Source organism: Sinocyclocheilus anshuiensis, unplaced genomic scaffold (genome assembly GCF_001515605.1).
Source record: "Sinocyclocheilus anshuiensis isolate Anshui unplaced genomic scaffold, SAMN03320099.WGS_v1.1 scaffold1885, whole genome shotgun sequence".
Taxonomy (NCBI): Eukaryota; Metazoa; Chordata; class Actinopteri; order Cypriniformes; family Cyprinidae; genus Sinocyclocheilus; species Sinocyclocheilus anshuiensis.
The window spans coordinates 428,339-453,630 of record NW_015542322.1 but is presented as its reverse complement, the minus strand read 5'-3'; the positions used below and the strand labels follow the sequence as shown (position 1 = coordinate 453,630).

Here is a 25,292-nt window from a genome sequence, read left to right as displayed (position 1 = left end):
AATGTATTATTGTTTTAATTTATTTTAAAAAAAATATATTATTTATTTAGTCTCAATTTCATTTATAAAATTAAGCTTGTTTTTAGGACCATTTTAAAAACATTTGTTACATTTTACCTTATTTTCATGAAAATTAAAAACATTTTCCATCAGTTCTCATTATTGTAATGCTGAAAGGCTACCCTGATAATTACAATTATTTATCATTACCATATATCACTGGTTATAATTAGAATCACCATTGAGAATAATGGGAAAAACATGAAGTGTGAAACATTGTGATACAGAGAATTTGTAGGAAAATGTGCTTAATTGTCATGAAAATTGTTTTTAATGGGCCTTTCTTTGTAAACATGCTAGACAGATTTCTTTGTTGCATCATCTTGTTGTGATTTCAACATTTTGTGGCTTAAATGTACCACATGTTAAAATAATTTCAGCTTTTAAAAAACGTGTTTCAAGACACCTGACCTAATGATCTTAAAAATAGGCTTTATTTATTTTTTTAATGCTAAATGCATTTTTTTATTTTCTTTCTTTTTTATTTTTTTTGATAAAATGTTCTCTGACAGTTTTTGTGAGATTTACAGTTTTCTCCCCCGACTTCTCCTGTCCTCTCGTTCGGTTTTGATCTCCTCCTGCTCTCTGCTCTCTGCTCTCTGCTCTCTGCTCTCTGCCCTCTGTGCGCAGGTCTGCATTTCCCCTCGGAGGAGAAAATTGGATTCTTTCCATGTTAGTAATGAGGGGATGTTTGCGAATAAATAGATAGCTCAATAAACACTTTACTTCTTATTGCCTGTCTCCCCTCCCTCCCTCTTTCCCCCCTTATTCAGTGTCTCTCCTCGCCGATCCCATACTGTGCCCCTGCCTTGCCGTGACGCAACAAAATAGTGAGCCGTGGACACCCGCTAACACAGACACAGCCGCTCACACATACACACTCATGCAGTCTTCTCAGTATCCCCAGGCCAGCTTTGGCTGTCATGAATATTCAAGCCTCATTGGCTGAGTGGCGACTGAGCATGTGGCCTGCCCTAATGACAGTAATAAATGTTGAGAATTCGCCCTTCTTCATCTCTCTCTCTCTCTCTCTCTCTCTCTCTCTCCCTCTCTCTCTTTCTCTCTGTAACATAGCTCCTGGCATCTAAGCCTCATGTACAGAGATAAGCTCTCTGGTTAATAGCTATCATCATTGCTCATTCAGCCTCTGAAAGCACAAAGTGCTGTCAGGAAACAGCGGCGTGCTTAGAGACGGCTTTGTACCGTTTGAGGCTTTCCTCTTTCCCTCTCTCTCTTCGACTCTCTTTTTATTTTTGCTTCTTTACAGGTTTTTTCGCTTGCATCTTCTGGTACAGGCTGGATGTCTGTTTTGCTAGGTCACTTTTGAATATACACGGGGAGACAGAGGCCTCTGTTTACACCTGATATTAACATCCCCTTTCAAACAGTGTCGCGTTCCGAACGTTGTTTAAGTGACATACACCGGTATTGCGGTATTTTAAAAATTCATATCATAACAAAAATAAACACCGATATTCGGTATGAACCGGTAAACCGCCCAGCACTAGGTCTATCCCTTAAACCACATTTGAAAAGGGTAAAAAAAACAAACAAACATGTGACCATATCCTAATGCATCTCAGACAACAATGATCAATTGGTCAATTGATAGTTCATGCAAAAGTGCACATTCTGTCATTGTTTACTCACCCGCATAACTGACTTTCTTCTGTGTAACTAAAACGGTGTGGTTACCAACATTTTTCAAAACATCTTTTGTGTTACACAGAAGAAAGAAAATCATACAGGTTTGGAATGACATGAAGGTGAGTAGATGACAGAATTTTCATTTTTGGGTGAAATATCCCTTGAATAATTGAGCTTTGGGTTTTGAACTTTGGCTTCAAATTAACTTCAAATTTGCTCCAAATCTCATTAAATACATCTGAACCAGTTAATCAAGGTCTTCAGAATTATTCAAAGCTTCCAGGTTGGAGCTAGGCTCTGCAGGAAGTTGCCCTTCTAGAAACAGGATCGGACATCCCATCCTAGATGGATGTCTCCCTGTATAATCTTCTTCTCTGTCATTGTAAAATCAGATGATGTGATTTTTCCTTCAATTCCTTTATTTCTCCCCGTTCTCTGCAGAAGACGACATGTTGACCTTTGACCTCCAAAGTTTGGCGACCCTAGCTGCCGCCCGGGCCTTGGAACTGGTCCCACCCATACCAGTAGACTCAACTCCACCCCTTCGCAGAATCCTCAATCTGCGCAGGAAGTGCAAGTGGACGCCACGTCCCGAACCGGTACACGTAACTCGTGTTTATTTATTAACATTTATGTATTTTTAATTTTCTCATTTATTTACAGAGCACAACACGTGGCAACAATTTTCCCATACTTAAAATGCGACTCATAAACCAGCTGTTTTCAACAAAAGAAAAGCTTTAAAGGCTCCCTGCTTTTTTCTGCCAACATAAAAAATTGCAATTTTTATCAGAAAAATCGTAATTTGATTATTTTCAAATATCGACTTGTTTCTTATACAAATGGTTTGGTTTCATAAGACTTGAAATATAACGTATGAGTTGCATGGACCAATTTTAAAGATAAATTTTGAAGGATCAATCATTGTATCCTTTCACTGTATGGAAAAGAGTATTGTGAATATTATTCAAAATATCTCCATTTGTGTTCTGAGGAAGAAAGATGATCATACAAAGCGGCACAATGTTGACTGTCATTTAGAAACTATAAACTCACTGGAGATTATTCGTTCCATGTGTAGGTGTGTCCTGTTAAGGGTACCATGGAAACGCTGGACCGGGAGGAGCTAGCGATGCGTGTGCGGCTGGCAGAACTGCAGCGGCGTTACAAGGAAAAACAGAGGGAGCTGGCCAAACTTCAGAGAAAACATGACCACCAGTGAGCAAACCACAGACCACTTTCACGAATACACACCCTCCACATATAAATGCTTTCCGCACACCTTTCAAAACCCATTTACACACATGCGCGGGGAGATCGAACTCTCTTCGATCCTCCAGCACACACTCTCACAGTCTCTCTCCAGCTCTTTCTCTGTCCCCTTGCAACGCTCTGCTGAGACCACCAAGTGTGTGCTGAGCCCTCTTTGCATAAGCCTGAGCTGTGCTTAAGTCTTTCCTCTAGTCCACTCTCACAATTAGGATGGCTTAGTGTTTCGTTCCATTCAGCATCGTTAATGTGAATTAGAGTGATTGACAGGCTGTGTGTGTGCGCGTGTTTGTGTGTTTACAGGAAAGAAGAGACCTCACGCAGTCCGGCTCGTCGAGGCCCCGGAAGGCCAAGGAAGCGCAAGTCCACGTCGGCACCCCCTATCCCCACAGATGCCCCTAAAAAAGTCAAGTGAGTGTTTCCTTTTATACTAATTTCACTGTACTTACAGTTTCTACGTGTTTTTGAAGGCCAAATTCCTGAAATTCAGTACAACTGACTTTCCTTGATAGAATAAAGGTTCATGATTTTGTTGTAATTAAATTTAATGATACCTCTAACTATGCTGTTGTATTTCTAAGAACTTACTCAGACTCACAATTTTACCCTAGCAAATTGATAAAAAAAAAATTTTATAAGTGACATATCTAGGGCCATATCTATAGGGTTGACAACAGGATATATACACCTTAGCAGCTGCATATAATATACAGTATATACAGAGCTGGGTAGTAACTGATTACATGTAATGAGGATTGCATAATCAAGATTCCGAAAATGAAGTACTTGTAATTAGATTAAATTACATTTTAAAATACTCATAATCAGACTACAGTTACTTTTTTATTGATTACTTGATTACATATATTTACACAATAGCAATAAATTATTCATAATTAGTTGAGTCTCCCTAATTATTTTTCATTTTTTAAATTTTCCTTTCTAAAATGCCTGCATGAAATGCAGGTAAACAAATATTTCATTTTTTTAGTAAGTGTTTTATTTTGATTGAAGTTATTTTAAAATGATTTATTTGTAATTTTAAATTTTTATGACTTAATTAATTATTAGCTTTTCATTAAACTCACAAACCCCCTGCAGTTCCTTCACAAATCCCAGTTTGGGAAACCTTGACGTAATGTAATGCTTAATTCACTTTATGGTGTTAAGAACAACAGATGGAATATATTTTCTTTGCATTTTAATATCATTACTACAGTATTATCCTATTTAAATCAATGTGATAAACGAGTTATGTAAAAAGTAATAAAAAAGTACTCTGATTATATTACCTAAAATGTGTAATGTAATGGATTACGTTACTAAATACAATTTTTGTCACGTAATTTGGAATCAGTAATGGACTACAATTCGTAAGTAATCTACCCAGCTCTCTCTCTCTCTCTCTCTCTCTCTCTATATATATATATATATATATATATAAATAATTGCATTTTTTTACTTTTTTGATAACCTGTTAAATATATCACGATACAGAAGAAAAAATCTGTCACTACTTTCAATGCGACTAGTTAACAAAAATCTAGTTATAATTAGCCTCATGTAAGTGCTGTATAAGTATATAGGAGGTTCTCACAAGTATAGATGTATAATTGTGTGTGTACGTTTAAAATCATATAATCCTGCAGAGCAGTAAATAAAGTGTTATTGTTCTATTGCTCTTTTATGGTAATAATGAAAATGTTCTTCCACAGTTTATAGAGCGAGAGAGTTGGGATTAAATTAGCACTTTACTGCGACCAGTATTAAGCCTAGCTCAGGAAACAATTCCTTACCTGTCGCCAAATGCTTCACATGCATTAATAACAGTCTAGATAGGAGATGTTTTTACAGATTATGTTTGTGAACTCATTTTGTACGTGCATGTGCAATCCGACGCTACCACGTATTATGAGTGTGTATGTAAACAAGTCTAGAAGGCTCCTATCAGTTCATACAAGGCAGACGAAGTACTTAATCAGTGCAAAGAGCCGTCATTAATCATATTTACAACTTCCATTGATTATCTACAAGTGTTGCGACTCCCTTCTAACCCATGACGCGTCTGCGATATTAATTTGATAAAGCGCAGAGACCAATTGCCTGCACCAAGTCAGGGCTTTAAGTTATCACTCTGATGGATGAGCGTTTTCCACTGAGATACACCTCTGTTTACGCCAGGCCTTAGACATTTTGATAAACTCGGTCAAATCAAGTTTACCCTATACCTGATTAACAAAACTCCCATTTTATTACTAGCCTGGTTGATTAGCAGCGTGCTAATGAAAAGCAGGAGCCAGAGCTTAATTACACATGCTATACCCAGCGCACATTTATCCTTGTCGTTAATAAAGCTCCCCTGCCAAATAAAACAAATGACAACTTCCCGCCACTAAAATTTATCCGAGTCGTAAAAAGCCTTTTTTAGAGTCCCTTTAGGGAATGGCAGAGAGAAGCCGAGGTTTGACTTTCTCATCATGGTTTACGTCAGTTTGATGGTAGACAGCATGAATTGTTGAGCAATTGAACAGTAACATTTATTGTAGTGTTTGTCAGCATTATTGGATTTGAGGTTATGTGTTGGGTATGTGGGAGGTTTTTCAGTCTCTCATTCCCCTCATGCATTTGTGTACTAAAAAGTGTAACATCTTTCGGTGTCGGGCCAAATCTGTTTGAGGTCAAAGGTCATTAGACAAGGTTAAGGGTGTTGACGGGTCCTTGTGGCATTGCCACGAGGATCAAATTCCATCTGAGCATGAGGAACGGGCTTGTCATATGATGTGTGCGTGTGCACGCTGGGCCTTTTGCCCCAGTGCATCCTAGTAGCATGGGTTGGAGACCTGCACAGTCTGCAGATTTTAGACTGGACCACACCTAACTCTGTGTCTGAATATGCTTGTTTTTTTTAAATGAATACTTTAATGTCTCAAGAGGCCAAGGGAGTAGACTTGTTTGACTTTGATTTTTTTTCAGGAAAAAATATCTAAAAATTATTTAAAAAACAAATACAAAATGCAAAAACAAATTTACTTAAGATGCAACCCTGGTGAAGATACTAAGACTTGTTTTCATAGATTCTATCTTGAATATAAGTGTGTTTTTCTGGCTGTACTGCAGAGTTATTAAACTTTTTGAATTGAGTGTTAGTGCAGACAAAATACACTTACATTAAAGATACATTCACTGAAAAACAAGTCACATATCTTAAGCAGTGTTGCTTCTCAGGCAAATTTATCTTGTTCAAAGATTTTTCATATTTTAACTCAAATTAGACAAAAGATTATAATTTTTTTTTTGCAAAATTATAGAATATTTTAATGGTCAGTATGTAGGTTCTTCATCAAATGCAGTATTAATAATCCAAGAATCCTGAAATGTAATGTAAATGTTAAGCAGCACAACAGGCAGGAAATGTTTCTTAAGCACCAAATCAGCTTATTAGAATGATTTCTGAAGGATCATGTGACACTGAAGACTGGAGTAATGAGGTAGGAATAAATTACATTCTACAATATATTAAAATATAAATCAGTTATTTTAAGTTGCAATAATATGTCACAATATTGCTGTATTGTACTGTATTTTTCATCAAATAAATGCAGCCTTGTTGAGCATAAGATACTTTTTTAAAAATCATAATTTGAAATGGTATTATACTTTAGCCACAAAATATATTAGGACATTGTGTAAATATTATTGCATTAGCTAACACAATATAAAACCAAGTGACATTTATTTTAAGGAGGTGAAAAATAGCAAAAGTACACATTTTACCCAAGTGTTTTGGGTTAGACCAAAATAAAACATATTTGGTCACTTTGTGGTTGTCAAACGGTTTCTGGGATTTATGCACATATATATTCATTTGCCGGAATGATTGAGGGTTTCGATGGTAAATAATAGCAACATACAGCATCTTTTTCAGTTCCTAGAATATGATTATTGGACTGTGAAGGAGACCATGGCAGGAACACGCACACACACATTACCGTTTTCTCCTGCTCTCTTTGGCTGTCTTCCTCTTCTCTTTTCTCTCTCTCTTCTTGATGATTGTGTCTTGCTAATCAATGCCTTTCCCTGAATAGCATTACTGTGTAATCCTGACCTCTCTGAGGGGAAGGGGTTTGTAATTAGAGGACTGTGAATTCTCCTACCAGCATACTCGCTCAAGTACACATACACATATGCACACACACACACACACACGTGACATGGAGTTGACACAAGGACTAGAGGAGCCTTTCGGGGTCAGGAGGTCAGAAGGTCGCCTTTGGGTGGCGACAGGCAGAGCGGAGAGGAGGGCGGGGGGCTGTCTTTAATAGACGCCCATGCCACAGTCCTCATCAAGCCGAAGCAACCGCACACCAAACCCTGCCTCGGACCTGGTGTCGGGTTACTAATCAGGTTTCCACGGTTACCTGGTCTCCCGGGCCTTGGGGGTTTTACAGACTCTGGCATTTAAATGCAGTAGAAGTGAATCAGAGATGCACACGGTCAGGGAGAAAATACCTCCCTGCTACAGACCAAAGCTTTATTCTCTGTTTTGACAAAAACAGGGCCTTTATTAGGGCCCTTAACGACTTTATAAGGCCGTAGTTGAGGATCTGTAGATAGATACACTTGTGCCACAAGGAGGAGAAAGGGAAGTGCACTCAACAATCTCTTTACTCTGTTCAGAGCTGAACAGTTTACTCTTGGTAATGCTTTTGTTCTTTAAGATATTTCCTACAGTTCCACTCAGTTTTGTTGTGCTTGGTCTTCCAAAAAAACAATAATTAATCTCCAGGTGTGTTTTGAAGGGGCATTTGGAATAGGGATTGTGATTGATAATATGATGTGTTTGGATGAATTTATTGAATGCAGATGTGGAGAATGGGGCGTAGACGGGCATGTTCATGTTGCATGTGGTGGCGGGTCGATAGAGGTTAGTGTCCATTGATCCAGCTCCGGTCAGTCGAGTGACTCCCGCTGGATTGCTCTCTCTCTCTTTCTCTTCTTTCTTTCACTTCACTACATCAGTTGTTCTCATTTGTGTCCACTTTGGTCTTGAGTCATTTCTCTCTCTATAGTATAGTTTGGGTGTTCTTCTTGCTTTTCTGGTTTTGTTTACGCTGACTAAGTTGCATTTGTCCAGAGTAATACTAATTTCCATAATGACTTTTATTTACACAAGCAAATTACATATTTATTTATAAATATAGATATTTAATTAATTTAATACCATTCAAACATGTTGAGCACTGACTCATTAAATTGATCAAGTGACAGTGAAGACTTTTATGTTGTTACAAAAATGTTTATTAACAATAAATGTTGCTCTTTTAAGCATTCTATTCATCAAAGAATCCTGAAAAAAATTGTCACTGTTTCTAAACAATTTTGATGTTTGATGAGAATAAGAAATGTTGCTTGAGCACCAAATCAGCATATTAGAAATATTTCTGAAGGATCATGTGACACTGAAGACTGGAGTAATTAAAAAATTAAACCGTTGGAAAATATTGCCATCACAGTAATAAAGTACATTTTGAAATATATTCAGATATTTTAAATTGTATTCATATTTCACAGTAATATTTTTTACTGTATTTTTGATTAAGGTAAATGCTTGGTGAGCATTACACAAATTTATTTATTTAAATTTATCTATATTAAAATATATCATGTTTATAATACTAATTACTTTAAATGTATTATATATATAATACTATAATATTTTTTCACAGGTAATTAGATAGTGTTTTATCTCACCTACAGCACAAATACATGAAAACAAACTCATGATGAGTCTGCTCAACCTTTGCAGATGTGTATTTGGCAACTTTGGTGAGCATTATGAACTATTATATTAGTTTAGAAAGTTGCAGCCTGCAAATCGAAATGACTTTTCACACACATGAACATGTTTGTAAACCAGAACTTTATGTTCTGCTGAGGTTTTTGGACCACGGTCTGTGCTTTTCCACCCATCTGTCCTGGTCATGTATCTGTGCCTCTCTGTCTCTGCGGGATCCTCCTTCCATCTCCAGATAAAGCAGGGGCTCTTTGTATTGAGGAGGAGGGCTGGGGTCTATGTGTTAGGGACACTGATTCTTTCTGACAGCACCGGCCAGAGTAAAGGGCAGACCGCCAGTGTTCAGACAGCTGAAAGGAAGAGTGGAACACAACGCAGCCAATGCTGGGCCTGTGCGGTGAATGCGTGTCTGTCTAAACGAATGCCTTCATGCATGTATATATGCATCGTACATTTCTGTCAGGTCTTCTTCTAATTGGATGAGTAATCCTGAAATATCACATGTATTTATTTTTTGTTTTGATATATTTATTCTTCGCATATGCATGCCAAACTAATCTTCTACATCTTCATGCAGCCTTTTTATTTAGCTGCTAGTTGTATGGGAGATTCGATTATTTTTATATTAATTAGAAATTACAAATTGTCCATGTGCAACCCAGTGGGCAGTGCAGATTGGTTGTGCACCGATCAATTTGGCCAGTGCTTCACTATTAGTGGGCCACACAAATAAACGGTCCGCCCAGTTGGGACGCACCATGCAAAATTGATCCACTTTTATGTTGCAGAGTTATATGATGAATGAATGAGGAGATGTTGCCATGAGCAATATTTGAAATGAGAATTTCTGACAAATAGGAACATGACACCTTGTGACAAGTGTATGCTGAGAGCCTTTCATATAACCATTAACATCATACACGTCATTATGGTAAAGATACACTTTAAGTTGAGTGCAAGTCAAGGAACACTACAATGCAGTTGCATAAATTGTAATAAACTTTAAAACAATGAGGCAGTAAGTGATTTATGCATACTGTTGTGCATGCTGGGAAACAGTCCAGCATCCAACATTGCAGAAATCATGGGGTCAAGTTGGTGTTGTGGCACCTCGATTAGCAAGAAAAATTCAAAATGTCTTCATGGCTTGATTCGGAAGTCACTTTGCGAGTGACTGACTATAGCTGTCTCTAGGACACAGAAGGGAGGCTGGAATTCACCAACCACACGTTGACACGGCTTCCTACACTCACCTGCCAATCATCCCGGTGACTGACGGGGCAGCTGATGTCTGCGCCGCCATCCCCCGCCCCGAGCACCGACTAAGGCAGCCCGTGGCAGGGTTTGAAGTAGCTGTCTGCTTCTCGGGAATAAAAACACTGATGCTTACACACTGGCCGATTGCCTCAGAGCGAGTGTATGAGCCTTATTTCAGTGTAATAGGTCTGCTAGATGGTTGGCTACACATACACTCACTCACTCTCGTTGCCCTCCTGAATGCCTGTGCATTGTGCTGCTTTGTGCAGGAACAGATGCATTGATATGGTAATAAGACAGAGAAGGTTTTTTTTTATTAATGTAATGCTGGAATTCACAGCCCCGAAACCATTGGCACAGAATGGAAAAGGAGTAAGCAGAGACGGAGAGACTGAGACGAGGGAGAGCGAGGAAAAAAGAACAAACAAAATTATGAGTGGGAGGTTGCTTTACCAGCACTTCCCTCAGATATTTCTCGGTTTGGCGTCAGATCCCAATTTTTCCAAGCGTGCAGCGGGGAACCAGGCCCCTGCCTCTCCATTCATCAAAGCCTGAAAAGAAGGTTATTAGAGAGCCACAGAGAGGGAAGGCAAGCCCTCCACTCGCCTCTGATCTCTCCTTTTCATCCTTCGTTCTTCTCTCCCCTCATGAATACCTCTCTGTTGTGATGGACAGGTTGGCTGGAGCGGGGGCGGGGCCGGGCCTGCTTACGGCGGAGGACTTGACTGGAGGCGGAGACAGGAAGAGGAAGAAGAGGAGGATGACCAGTAGCCCTTACCACCATCTCAGTAGCACACAGGTGTGTTATGTGTGTTATAAAATGTGTTATGTTTTTGGAAATGTCATCTTAAATATGCTGTTATAAGCTGTTTTCTGTCTGTTGGTTAGTTGGTTTTCTGTCACGTGGTTAAATACATGTAAAAACAGAAAGGCTTATCACATTTTAGCATTCAGCTAAATGCAAGAAGAGACCATTCACAACTGAGTGTGCAAATATCACATTTACTGTATGTCAATGTTGTCAGGTAGATTTTGAATGTATATTAAATAGTACAAGTGAATTCTTGCTATTTTTTAAATGTCATCTTAAACTTTGCTAATATCATGACTCTCTTCTCTCACATGGTTAAAAACATGTAAAGACCCATCACATTGAGGCATTCAAATAAATGCAAGAAAGAGACAAATCACAATTAAGTATGCCAATATCACCATTATTTTATCGTTGTTGGTTAGTTTTTGGATGCCAAACTTTCTTAGTGCAAGTCAGATTTTCAAATATGAATTTGACAAGTCAGTTCTTACTGTTTTTTGAAATGCCACCTTAAACTTTGCTGTTGTCATGATGCTTAACACTGTTTTCCGTCTATTGATTAGTTGTTTTCTGGCTTGCATGGTTAAATACAGATAAAACATTCAACCTATTCAAATAAACAGAAGAAACGAGACCAATCACAATTCAGTTTGCCAAAATCACAGTTATGTCACCGTTGTTGGATATATTTTGAATGCTGATTTTCGACTATAAATTTTAGTGAAGGAGACAAACATTCGGTTATGACAAGATTAATTAAAATATTCAGAGAAGGATTGGTTGAGAAACATCGACAGTGCTGCCTTGTAATTATGGAAGTCAATTTTGCCTTTAGTTTAATTCTTTTTGTCTCTGTTTCAGATGAAGACTCACTGTAGGCCAAGAGGCAGGCCAAGACTGCTCAGCACCAAGTTTAAACAGAAAGCTTGCTCACAGCTGAAGCAGAAAGCCAAAGCTAAGCGTGGATCGAGACTGGTGAACTTGTTGTGTCACAGAGAAAAAAATACACCAAGCGCCATTACAGAACATCTGTCCCGAGAGCACAGTGGAAAAGAACACACATATAGTAATAAAACTGGAGAGCACAGTGACACAGGTAAACATAATACATGCTAGATGTAAATGACAGGTATTTTAATTGCACTGATATTTAGATCACTTTTTCAGATTATTTTAGATTATTTTACAATTAATCTGTCCCAGCAGGCAGTGGGGCAGCAGTCCACCAGGGATCAGATGGGAAGGGGACTATGATGAGAAGAGGTGCGAGGTCAAAGGCCATCCTGAGCTCCTCACTCCTGCCAACCCGAACTCAGCAGCTGCTATGCAATACAGCTGTGACCGATAGCAAGCTAGAAGCTACCGAGAAGGGCATCTCTCCCTCTGACAGCGACACAGGTGAGTTATGGGCCGAGAGAGATGCATCCCACCATGACGATCAGCGGATCCTCTTATTTCCCTGCTCGACTGTCATGCCATTAAAAAAAATGAACGACACCTCAGGCATGCATTGGGCAAAACCCAAGCCGTAATGCTAGCCTGCGTCATGCTGTGTTTAGAATGCCACACCTACAGAGAAAAAAGAGATGCACTCCCTCCACCACCCCAGTTCCGCTACGTTTTAGCCCACACTGCCTGCAAACACACTTCAGTAAGTGAACAAAGCGGAGATGAAATCATGGTGGTAATGAACGCTAATGTGAGCTACGCCTGCGGTCGAGCTAGGCGGTGTTGTCGCCGCTCTGTTAATGGCGCTGAAAGTTATCCTTTTCACATTTCACGAGCTTGCGAGAGTGTTGACGAGCGCCTTGTAAGTGACAAGTGTGTCAGCACTGTGTTGACACCTGACACTGCTGCCACCATGCCATCTCCACTCTATGCGAGACACATAGCCCACAGACGGCATCTGCCAATACATATCTGTGACACCCAAGCATGCGAACATGACTTTGTGTGCGTACATTACAGGTCAAAAGATTTGGAATCACAAAGGTATTTGTATGTTTTTGAAAGAAATTCAAATTTAAGTTATCAAAAATACAGTACAAAATACAAAATGATTCAAAAGCAGTGCCACAGAAAGCATGAGATGTAACTTTATCTGAATATCTTAATAAACTGACAGCTAGAATGCATAAGGTGTCAATAGCTGTTTCTATTCATGTTACAAACCTATATCAAGAGAGCAAAATCATCACCTCTGGGGAAACTGGTGAAGCTGTAGGCATTGGGGAAACAGTGTTATTTTAAGATTATTTATATAATATCATAGTATGTATTAACAGTTTTTCAGTTTTTATATTTTTGTCTTTTTATTAGCTTTATTCTTATTTCAATTTTAGTTTAAGCTCAGGGCGTTTTTTGGTATTTTCGCGCTTTCAAATGAACCCATATATGGGCTGATACCATATAAGGAAGGCTATGTAAATGAAGCATAAACATTTTTAACGTCATTTTGGACCCGTATCCGGGTCCGCAGAGTTTAACTGGTTTTAAGCAATTTTAGCATTTCAACTTATATATTTCAATACTTACTTTAGTTGCCAAGTTTTTTTTTTATTTATATTTTATTTCAGCTTCATCTCAATTACCGAAAAATATTTTTAAAAGTTTTAATTTTAGTTAACAGTGCAGAAAGTAAGTGTATTAGTTTCAGAAAATGTTCATTGTATTTTCATCTTAGTGTTTTCATTCAGCAATTTGTGTATTGTTCCAAAATTCTTTAGAATGTTTAAAGAACAGAATTCATTTGAAATAGAAATGTAATCAGTTGCCATTTTTGCTGATACTTAGGAATTGAAATATCAATTTCTTTCAAGAACATAGTTTTATAGTGACTCCAAACCTGTGAATCGTCATTTACTGTATGTGTGGCTGTAAACAGGAATCAGACACTTGTGGGAAGCAAAGGTCTGGTGGTCAAACCTGTCAGTGACTAGACTTCTCTGACCACCACAGTTCCTGTGAACATTGACAGTCACAGCCACATTTGGCACCCATTTCATGAACTTTGCTAAATATCGAATAAATCATACAGTGCGAGAAAACGTCAGGCTGCGTTCACCATGACCGATTCAGATGCCTGCTGTGAACCGTAGTCCAGTCAAGATGTCAATGCATTCAATCGATCTATCATTTTCACAGAGGAGGAAGATGACGGCATCTATGACAGCGAGCAAGGGGCAGAGGGCATCAAGAATCTATCATCTAAAGAGCAACTGTCTGGAGTCGGCCGTCCTTCACAGTGCTCTATCGTGAAGCTTGAGGCCAATCAGAAAGCCAAGAACAAAACGGAAAGACAAGGATTCGGTAAATGTTACATCCTTATTTAATTAGACAGCAGGGATTGACAGATATCACCTTAGTTCGCAAACACTAATTTTTCATTGTCACACTTAACGTTTTTTTTTGTGTTCCCTTCAGGGTCTATGAATGTGTCCATCGCTAAAGAAGAGGTGAAGAGAAGGAAGACCCCCTGTAGGCCGACCCTGGTCAGTGCTGACCATAACCACTCAGAACTGGAGGAGGAGAGGAGATTGACTGGCCCCAAGTGGAGAGAGGGGTCAAGGGAGAACACCTTTGACCACACTAGGGTTCTGAAGACCTCACCTACTCCACGAGAAAAGAACTCCAGGAAGAGCGCTGTGCTTCTTGGAAAGGTATATCTATGTTTTGTAGCAATACTACAGCTACAAACAAGGCTCTATGGAGGTCTAACTGTGCTAACGTGTTCCCTATGGTTGTTTCAGAGGAAAAGCTGTTGGTTAGAAGCACTGTCGTCTCAGTATGATGACATCACTTGGAGCAGACGAATCCGAAACAAGCAGGTATGGAATGGTTCCCATGCTTGCTTTCAATGAAAATTGGATGACCAGCTTGGTCCCTTTGTTAGAAGTCCTGCTGGTTAGGCTAAGCTAGTCAAAACACATAGTAGGCATCCAAAACACAAGGTTTACTGGTGAACAGCAATGCAAGGTACTTTTGAGCTTATTTATTAGAGTTCTGATGAAAGTTGGTGAGATCTAGTGAGGTTGCAGCGCCACATAGCGAATTACCCCCTAGTGGCCTAGATCTATCTGCCTTGCCCTCTTGGCACCCATAAAAAGTCATCCCTCCGAGAAGGATTATGCAATCTTGGTTTGTCCTGTCAGGGACTCTCGTAAATCTGCTCACAATAAAGATAAGATGGGATCCGCCTGCTAATTCACAGGCTGAATCATGCATTGTCTAAATAAAACAGTCAATAGTTTTGAAAGGATTTACACCATAGGCGTCAAGGCTGTCACCGTTGGCCCTTTGTGAGGTCATCAGCAAGGCATGCGAGAGGACTTTGCCTGCCTAATCAGCGGGCGGGGAAAATTCCCGCTCCGCTCAAAGAGCACGATAGAGAACAAAGACACGCATCATTCTTCACCTAGGCCTCACCCTAGAGACACACTTGTAAAATGAAAACCGAACAGCATCACCCCAAGTGACGAAACCTCCATCACATTAATATATGACAGCTTTTTTGAGCAATGTTAAGTACCGAGGGCTGTGCACAAGAATGGACCTGTTAAGGTGAGAGAGGTTATGATATATTTGGATGGGAGTTTGAATGAATGTTGGAGCCCTGAATCACTCTCTCCGGGGCCATTACGAGTGTGTGAGTGTGTGTGTGTGTGCGTGAGAGAGGGACTCACATGCCGTTTCGTGACTGTTAGCAGGCTAAGGGGCGAGCAGTTAGTCGTTTGCTGGAGAGCTTTGCTGCCGATGAGGGATTCCGGATAGATGACGACAGCAGCTTCTCAGAGGGAGAGGAAGAAGAAGAGGAGGAGGACGAACCAGAGCCAATGGGCAGTGCACTACCGGGTAAGATAGACATGCATAATGCTGTTACATTTACATGCAACTGAATACATGTTGAGACAGGATATGCATGTGGTAAAAGGAGAATGCCCTCTTACTTTAATCTGTCTTTGTCACAATCAGCCCTGCCCAACTGCATTCTCACCAAAGAAATCCTGAGGGATGGGCTGAAAGTGTTAATCTCAAAAGAGGACGAGTTACTGTATGCTGCCTACGTACATACACTGGACCTGCCTGATATGTAAGACAACCACCCTGTATTTACAATAAGATGGATGGATGAATAAATAGATATATACTGTAGATGGAGGGATGGATAGATAGATGGAACGATGGATGGATGGGTGGAAGGATGGAGATATAAATACATAGATGGATTGAACAATGGATGGATGGACTGATGGACGGATGGATGGACTGGTGGATGAATTAATAGATATATAAATGGATGGATGGTTGATGGATGGATGGAATGATGAAGGGATAGATAGATGGATGGATGGATGGTTGATTACATTCAGAATTTCCAATAATGAAAAAATCTTTCTTTATTTCTGTCTCTTCAGCTATAGTGTTGTTGTTGAAGGAGAGCGCAGAAACAGGCAGAGGATCTACTCTCTGGAGCAGCTGCTTCAGGAAGCGGTGAGAGCCTTTAAAAAGCTTCTTCAGGGGACTCGTTCCCCTGAAGACCTCCTCCATCTTTCCATATAGGCCTTGGGTCGAACCAGCCCTTCAGGCCACCCTCACAGGCTCTCACAGACCCCTTGTTCTCCCCCAAGAGCCCCATCAGCTCAAGGCTGGATCCAGCCCAGCTCTGTGACTTTCTGCTAAAGCAGTTAAGAACATAGCATCTGGGGTTGTGTGAGTGTGTGTGTGTGTGTGTGTGTACTGATAGGCAGTTACTAGCCATGAAGCATGTAAACTGCTATGATCAGTGTGTGAAGGACTCTGGTTCAACTTTAGGCATTCTTTCACATGTGCGTCTTTTATTGCTTATTTTTTTATCTCATTGAGCATCAAATTCATCTGTAAAGTAACATTTCAGCATCTGGTTGTGATAGAGAAAGAAGACAACCCAAGGAACTCGCTAATATAGCCTTTTTTTAGGCAGTACCCTTCGTTAGCTGCTTCTAATGTAGTCCAGCAGTCCATTAGATTCCTGCATATACAGTTTCACGTTGTGACTGTATATAACTGTCCCTTATTAGTTCTGCGTGGCCCCCCAGGAGGACGTACAGAGGAGAATGTTTTATCCCTTTTTTATTTATTTATCTTCTTATTTAGGAACATCTTTGGGGCTGAACTGCGGGTTACACTTACACGCATAGTTTATCTAAGCCGACGGGGAAAAAGGGAGCTGATTACACACCGTAAACCAACAGCTCTTTGTCGGCATGCATTCATTTGAATACATTACATGCGTTACTTCTCTCATTCATCTCTCTCAGTATCATAGGCTGAAAAAGTGTCTCCCTGCCAAGGGATCGCCTATCGCAAGCTTTACCCACCCGTCCCCAGTTTCCCTCAAAGACATATTAATGAGCATGCTCTGTGCAACTCTCAAATTCAGTACAGTACACAAAACATCTGAAGATATCTCTTCTTGATACAATCCGCACGCTGCAACACAAAAAGCTCTTGATTGTTCACAAAATGCAAAACAAAGAGAGGAGGTTGTCATTTGTGTCAGTGTTGGATGCGATTGTGCATAGTTGTGGGAGAGATAAAGCTGAGAAAACAGAAAGAACAAGAGAGCTAACGCTATATTCTCATTGAAGGCTAGCAGAGTAAAAGCTTTGACATTGAACGCTACACTCTACTCCAACAAATTAGACTCGCCCATAAGCCTGCAGCATTGTTCCTATGTGTATGTTTGTGTATCAGCATTACTGGATCTAGTGTGGAATTACAAAATGAGCACAGCTCAGGTTTACATAAACTTAAAGTCAACATGAAACCAAAATTCACCTTATTTATTTCTGTAATTCAAATTCATTTTGTCTGGTCAATTTTGGTGTGTAAATCCCACTTTTCATAGTCCATCCCAATCCATTACCAATAGCTAAAATCTTTTTTTTAGATGACTATTGACTTTGAAGGGGCAGTCCACCCAAAAATTAAAATGAAACTGATCTTCAACTCATAACTCATATTGTTTTAATCCTGTATGCATATCTTTCTTCTGCAAAACGCAAGATATTTTGAAGAATGTTGTTAATCAAACATTTTTGGTTTCCATTGACTTTCATTGTATTTTTAGTCCATACACTGGAAGTCATTGATAATTGAAACTGTTTGGTTATCAGTATTCATCAAAATATCATCTTTTATCTTCTGCAGAAGAAAGATTAGAATGACTTGAGAGTGAGTAAATGATGATGGAATTTTCATTTTGGTATGACCATACACATTTTCATACACAAATAGTTGTAATGTCTCACATCGGATTGCAAACCCATGTTCCCCTTCTGTATTACTCACCATTTTTTATGGATCCTGTAATTTCTGCACATGTGAATTACATATGTAATGACTGTATTCAAACAGGTTGCCTAAGCATTCCCCCATCTGCCATTGGTCTGATAAACACATGGTCCTGCCCCAAACGCATGCCATTGGTTGAAGCAATGTTTAAGCGAGATGGCACACTCAAACAAATAGCAGTGTTTTGATAGAGACTACAATTGTTTATACTTTTCATGGGAATCAGCCTACAAAAAGTATAATGGAAACACTGCTAGCCACAAGCATTAGCCCCCCAGTGAAGTGATACCTCCTTTTTCCTGTGCTGCTTTCAAGACATCTTATTAGTCGTTTGCTTCCACAGCCACTACCTGCATATCCCGGCCAAAAAGTTCCTAGCTCGCCATTTGCTCTGTCTATCAGAAACGCCATATCTACAGCAGACCCGTTTGAACTGGGCCTGAAAGAGCCCTCAGTGCATGTGATCTGTGTAGTGGGAGGGGAGCTGGCAGCCTCACAATAAAGTCATCGATTTAGGCCTTTTTCACCTCTCTGCTCTTTTATTCCATTATTTCAAAGCAGACACCCCATTCAGTGCTGCTCATTTGCTCTCTTTTTATTCTAGTTCAGTATTAGAAAGTGTCAATGGGAACAAAATCAAACAACAGCGTCTCTTGAGAAAGGTTTGCCCATGGTTGTAATTGCCTTAAGGGGAGGGCCTCAAAGATATCTATGCTTTTGCAAAGTGGACGTGTCTCATGTTCTTCATGTGTGCCTTTTAACTAAATCAGCTTGATAAGCTGGCTGTCTGTGAGATATGTAGGTTTATTTTTAAAGTCATCTATGTGTTTCAGGTTTTAGATGTGCAGCCTGAGATGGTGGAAATTCTGACGGCTGGAACAAGAGTGTGCGCTTACTGGAGTGAACGTTCCCGCTGTCTGTATCCTGGATATGTCCGTAAAGGTGAGATCATTCTCACATGTGCAAACACACACACTTCATCTACACTCAAATGCAATACACTTTTTCCATTATTTCTTGATATATAAGGATTAGAAAGTCAACATCTTATTGTGAATCCATATCTAAAATAGTCCCAAGTATATAATAATATTTTTAGCATTACTAATTATTTATGTTTTTGGGTTCAGAGCTGTATGTTTGTGTCTTCCACAGGAAGTCCAGGTGAAGAACAGAAGGAGGGCTGCATCATGGTAGAGTTTGACGATGGAGACCGGGGATGGATTTCTCTTTCGAACATTCGCCTGCTTCCGCCAGGCTACCAAATCCACTGTACGTTTCTGCAGATAAACACATTTCATCTCCAGTATAAACAAAGTGTCTCGTGTTTAGCAATGCTAGACATTGTGCCAAGTTTCCATGCTTGTCATTAAGCCTGGGGCATTGTTGATGGTCTGCAGGTGCAGAGCCATCACCAGCCCACCTGGTCTCACCTAGCTGCCGCAGAAGGAAGATCTCCACTCAAGAGAAGATGACTCAACAGGCTGATGTGTCCTCAGAGCGTTCCGTTAACGCAGAGCCCAGGAAGAATGTTGTGAAAGCCAAGCCAGGTGCGTGATGACAGCTGCATCATCCACATTCTTACGGTTTCCTGAATTCCACATTGGTTGGATGAAAACTATTTTGGGTTACACGTTTTAAACGGATGCTTTTTGCATTCTAAGATTAAAATCTCTCATAATTCACATATATCCCTAAGGTGTTACGTTTAACCTACAATGAAAGAGATAAAACATGTTGTTTCAAAGGCACGTTAAGAAACATATATCAAACAAGATTCCACAACAGGTTTTTGTGATTTAGTGTTTTAAGCACTAATCACAGGGACTGTCAGGGAAACTTGCTGGGTAGATGTTTCTCAACTTGTTTGTCCCTAAGGACACGCTTCACTACTTTTCTTGGTTCCTGTTCCTGGAACTGACATTCCCACAAAATGATTTATTTAATGTTTGTCAAGAGCCCTAAAACTCTTATCAGATGTAAGGTTGAATAATCTGTGTAAATGTAAGAGAATAAAGCATTTTCGCTCATTACTTTAAATCACCCTGTGCAATTAACACATCAGCATTGATGAGATCAGTGTTTGGTTGACTAATGGAATGAGACGTATTTGACTGAACAAATGGATGAGGGAAACTGGCGTCAAGGTTGAACGCCACTTAACTATAGAGTCTAACTTAAAGCCCTGAACTACCAGTCCAGCAGCTTTAACTCATCAGATGTTATCTGCAAAAATACAACAACATGGAGTCATCAGATGTTCCACTGTCAGGCATATCTGTTTGTATCTGTTTTCTCTAAGGGGCTAAAGTATGGTAGTAACAGAACTTGGAAAATGCAAATAAGTGAGCATTGATGGAACAGTTGTTTTCCTACATCCCCATAGCAATACCTTTGTTTGTCTCCCTCAACAGGAAGGCCCAAATCTGTCAATGCATCATCAAAGAGCTATGCATCTGAGAACGTGACTGAAACTGCTTCCCCTCTTCTTGGCTGGCCGGTTGCTGCCATGTCCAGGAGGAAACCCTCCATGGATTTGTTCCAGTTTAATGGGTTAACAAAGAAAGCTCTGAGGGGAAAGGAGTCAGACATGTTCCCCTTACTTAGCTCCACCATGGCCACTCCAGCCAAAGGTATCTTCAGCACTTCCTTTGAGGTGGACTCTTTCAGCAGCATTGCAAATGGTTGTACTTCCTTTGGAAATCAACAGTTGGCAACAGGTCTGCCTCTTAGTCACAAAGGCGTCCCTGGTTTACGGGGTAGAAAGTCAGGAGACAGGAAGGAATTTCTGGTCAAACTGGACCATGAAGGGGTAACATCCCCCAAGACTAAGAACGGAAAAGCATTGTTGCTCCTTGGAAACCCAGAGGTGCAAAGAGGTGGACGGATGGAAAAGGGCTTTGGAGCCAAAAGAATAGGAGAACTCACCTCAACAATGGGCTACTCCCAGTCCGTTCTTCTAGTCAAAGATGCCAAAAGGAACAGTTGCCATCTTCTCAAAAGTTCCTCAGAAATGCGTAAGCACCCTCAGGGTCTCGTGCTTAGTGAATATGCAGATTATGGGCCAAACTGCCACAGCGACTGCCTAAGCTCCTATTCAGATATGGATGAAGATGAAGACGAGGAAGAAGATCCTAGAAGGGCGGCAATGCGCACCTCTGGACGCTTTCTGTCTCGTCTTTCTGTTTCATCGTCATCCTCAGGGTCCTCCAGCGCATCTAGTTCAGGCTCATTGTCCAGCTCTAGCATATGTTCATCTGACAATGACTCGTCCTATAGTTCGGATGAAGAAGAAGCATCACGCCTTCTGCTTCAGGGTTGCCTTTCTTCTCATCATACATTGCTCCAACAACAGCAGCATCCTGAACCTCCCACCGCCCCACCACGACTCACTTTCAGAGCCAAAACAATGACTATCTCTAATTCAAAGAATGCAGTCAATAGTAGTACAGGAAAACCTCAGAGGAGAAAGGAGATTGCCAACAACTCTTCCTCTGTAGTACAGTCCAAATCTTCCAAAGACTTCCCTAAAAAACAGAAGATGCCATCTTCAGAGGGTCCACCCAACTCATCCTCATTCATGCCAGGACGGCAGCTGTGGAGGTGGTCTGGGAACCCCACTCAGGTAATTTCCTGTCCTGATTTTTCTGTTTTAATTCCAGTCCAAAATGAACAGTTGTAGTTTCTGAAAGAGTCCCTTCAACTTTACTTTCTTGTCATCAGAGACGGGGTTTGAAAGGAAAAGCCCGGAAGCTCTTCTACAAGGCCATTGTTCGGGGGAAAGACACCGTCCAAGTTGGCGACTGTGCGGTTTTCCTCTCAGCTGGTCGGCCCCATCTCCCCTTCATTGGTCGCATTGAGAGTCTTTGGGAATCCTGGTCCAGCAACATGGTGGTCAAAGTAAAGTGGTTCTACCACCCTGAGGAGACCAAGCTTGGAAAAAGGCACCGGGATGGGAAGGTACAGTAGTCACCAGAAGTCTGGTTGGGTTTTGATTGATTTCAGGTAGATATTGCGTACCAAACCCATTTTTCTTCTCTCTTCACAGCATGCCTTGTACCAAAGTTCCCATGAGGATGAAAATGACGTCCAAACCATCTCCCATAAGTGCCAGGTGGTAAGCCGAGCTGAATATGAGCATCTGAGCCGTATCAGAAAACCGAACAGCAACAGTCAAGATCTTTACTACCTGGCTGGAACCTACGACCCCACCAGTGGCCAACTGGTGACGGCTGAGGGAGAGTCAATCATCTGCTAATGTTAGAAAATGGCTGATAATCAGGCCAATCGTACAAAACTAGCATGATGTAGAAAGTGAGTGTAACCCACAACCATGGGTTTCTGCAGCCACTTTCATCTCTACTCTTGGAGTAACAGTATAGTATTAAATGGATCGTGGGGAGGACAACTCGTGGTGATCGCTCTGTAAAGGTTCCACAGACATGGAATGATTTTTTTATCTTTTAGTGAAAAAGGCACTGGACTCGTTCACAGTAGGATATTTAGACTGATGAACATGAATCGGAGCTGAAAAACATTGACTGTGTTTTTGGATTTGTGGAAAGTTCTTTCAGAAAGATGGCTGGTTAAGCACGTCAAACTGTTGTCCCCAGGACTTTTTGATATCCCAGCAGGACCAAATACACTGTTACTTTGAGCTGTGGTATGATCTGTTTGTTTGTGTGTTTGCGTGAGAGGAGATGTGAATGAGAGGGTCATTTTTTCCATATGCAAATATGTGAACAACCATGTTTGTATGTAGAGATCAGCCACAAAAAAGACAAACAAAAGAAACAGGAATGGGTGTTAACCTGGAGATTAGAGGCCTAACTGGTGTTTTAAATTGAATGATGCTCTCATATGTGTACAGTCTTATGACCTCTTTTGACAATACCAGGGATTTTTTTTATTGTTCTTTTCTCGTTCATTTTGGCGCTAATGTCAATATATTAATAAGTCGGTTTATGAGCAAACAAAAAACAAACACAGACAAAAAACAAAAGGAATGATTTTTCCAGTCAAGCCATACACTTCTGTACCTCTGCGTATCTTCTCATTCAGGTGTATAGTTGTACAATTGATTTATTTGATGTGTGTAAATATATAAATATATATTAAAAACTACAAACTGTAAATATAATATAAATGAAGAGAGAACTCTATTCCTCTTTATTGCTCTTGATTGTGTTATTTTTTTTAAATGAAATAACTGTTCTGATTGGGAGGTTTGTTTTGGGGACAGGCATGATTTGGGAGACCTTAGTTACTGAATACCCTCTTCACTGTTCTATAGGAGGGAAGGGAGGGTTGGGAGACGTTCTGCTCATGGAGCAAGTGCTAGAACTGACACAATGCAGTCCAGTCAGAGGAAACAGGCTGTCTGTGTTCACTCTTTCATCTTTTCTTTTGGAGTTTGATTTTGGCTTTGAAAGAATGGTTTGTTTCTATTGCATTTCATCGTCTATGTGTGATCTAATTGGTAACAATTTGCGCAAAAAGCTAACACTCCGTAGTTAAAAGTCCCATGTCCGTATAGCACATGTGGAGGTGGTTTTACTGTCCGGAAATTGAAGGAATCTGGCCTCCAAAATATCAAACCAAAGTATGTCCTTGCAATTACTATACTTCCAGCTGCAATAAATATGTAGACCGAATCATAAACAAGGGGCACTTGCAATGTTTTTGCCTGATGTACTTTAGATGACTGACAACTACGTTTGCAGATAACTTTTTTAATGCGTTTGTGTTTGAAAACAGCTGAAAAATTGTTCTCACAATATTTTAACAATGTTGTAGCAAAGTGTGGGCCAAGGATTTTATGTCTGCAAGGAGTGGGTATGGAAATGCAAAGCGTGAACAGACGCTTCCAGCACTTGAAGCCTCCTGCTGTCCTGTGTCACGTGATCATGAAGGACAATCATAACCTGTAAGTGAGGGCAGTTTCAAACAGATCTAATCTAAAATATTGCCTCTTGTCACTTTTTCTTCCTGCTTTGCCAAAAATTGTTCTGTTTGTTTTTTGTTTTTTTCCATTGTCAACGTTGTACTCTTATTTGTTCAATATGCAAGCCTGTACAGATTGTTCCGTGTTGGAATTGTGAAAAAGGACAGATATGCCTTTCAATCCTAAAGGATGACTTACTTTTTTAAGGACATTGTTGCTGTTACACTGCAGAAGCTAAAGCGTTAAGAAATCTGATGTGAAAATAAATGTAATGTCACTTTCTGGGTCTATAAAAAAAAAGAAAGAGAAAAAAGGTATTTTTGTAAACAAACACTGGATTCAACGCTTGATATGGTAGCACTGGCACCACCAGCGTGCCAGGAAGTTGCCCAAGCCTCAAAGGAAATAGAATCATTGTGTAACCTGAATTTGAGACCCACTTGGAACTGATTTTTACGGTGGATGTTCTTTTTGACCTTGTGAGGAATATAACTCTAAGATATTTCCACTGTTAAAACATGTTATTTATCTTAATTTTATTGCATTCGTGTTGCATTTAATAAAAAAAAATCTAAATTACCATGCCTCATTGTATTTTATTCAAGCTTGTTCGGTGCATGTATATTGAAACCATTGATTGACTTTAATGTATATGCATATTATATTAAATTGTCTTTGCACCTTATTAGCTGTCTGCAAACCAACAAACACCAAATCATGTTAAAAATTATATTTTGAAAAGTGGTCCAGAGTATTGACTGATCTGTTGTTGTTCAGTTTGAGCTCAGCAGTTTTGTAGCAAAGAGCAGACAGCTGGCTAACTAAGGTCATGAACATGCAGGTCATTTTCCTCCAGTACCCTTTTGAGAATGAAGAGATAAAGAGAGAGAGATGTAGAGAGGAGAAACAGAGGACATACAAAATATAGAGATATCAAACAATGGTAAACTACAAATTTGACAGGTAATTCTGCAGGTAATAAAAAAGCTTGAATACTAAAACAGATTAAACCTGCATTGGTGAATGTCAGGAATATGTCATATGTCACTTTAAAATCAACAGAAAGAAATAAAATATTTTGTATAAAGGAAATGAATCATGCTGAAAAAAGTCTTTTGATTTTGTTGGGAAAAATGACTTGCACAAACAGTATTTTTGTCGAGTCACTAATCTAC

The 25,292-nt window shown here is 39.9% G+C and overlaps 1 protein-coding gene across 1 annotated transcript in view; it reads left to right on the top strand.

Moving 5' to 3' along the window:
• Nucleotides 1–22,442, top strand: part of bahcc1b (BAH domain and coiled-coil containing 1b) — a 100,697-nt gene extending 78,255 nt beyond the window's left edge. The window contains exons 13-30 of the mRNA XM_016489335.1: nucleotides 2,149–2,306; nucleotides 2,789–2,925; nucleotides 3,280–3,387; nucleotides 10,703–10,826; nucleotides 11,703–11,937; nucleotides 12,045–12,239; nucleotides 13,986–14,150; nucleotides 14,265–14,500; nucleotides 14,591–14,668; nucleotides 15,545–15,692; nucleotides 15,813–15,930; nucleotides 16,256–16,331; nucleotides 19,007–19,115; nucleotides 19,329–19,445; nucleotides 19,574–19,723; nucleotides 20,588–21,798; nucleotides 21,897–22,133; nucleotides 22,222–22,442. Coding sequence (XP_016344821.1) covers nucleotides 2,149–2,306; nucleotides 2,789–2,925; nucleotides 3,280–3,387; nucleotides 10,703–10,826; nucleotides 11,703–11,937; nucleotides 12,045–12,239; nucleotides 13,986–14,150; nucleotides 14,265–14,500; nucleotides 14,591–14,668; nucleotides 15,545–15,692; nucleotides 15,813–15,930; nucleotides 16,256–16,331; nucleotides 19,007–19,115; nucleotides 19,329–19,445; nucleotides 19,574–19,723; nucleotides 20,588–21,798; nucleotides 21,897–22,133; nucleotides 22,222–22,431 — 3,812 coding nt within the window. The 3' untranslated portion in view covers nucleotides 22,432–22,442. The remainder of the gene's footprint in view (nucleotides 1–2,148; nucleotides 2,307–2,788; nucleotides 2,926–3,279; nucleotides 3,388–10,702; nucleotides 10,827–11,702; nucleotides 11,938–12,044; nucleotides 12,240–13,985; nucleotides 14,151–14,264; nucleotides 14,501–14,590; nucleotides 14,669–15,544; nucleotides 15,693–15,812; nucleotides 15,931–16,255; nucleotides 16,332–19,006; nucleotides 19,116–19,328; nucleotides 19,446–19,573; nucleotides 19,724–20,587; nucleotides 21,799–21,896; nucleotides 22,134–22,221) is intronic.
• Nucleotides 22,443–25,292: the final 2,850 nt, after the last annotated feature.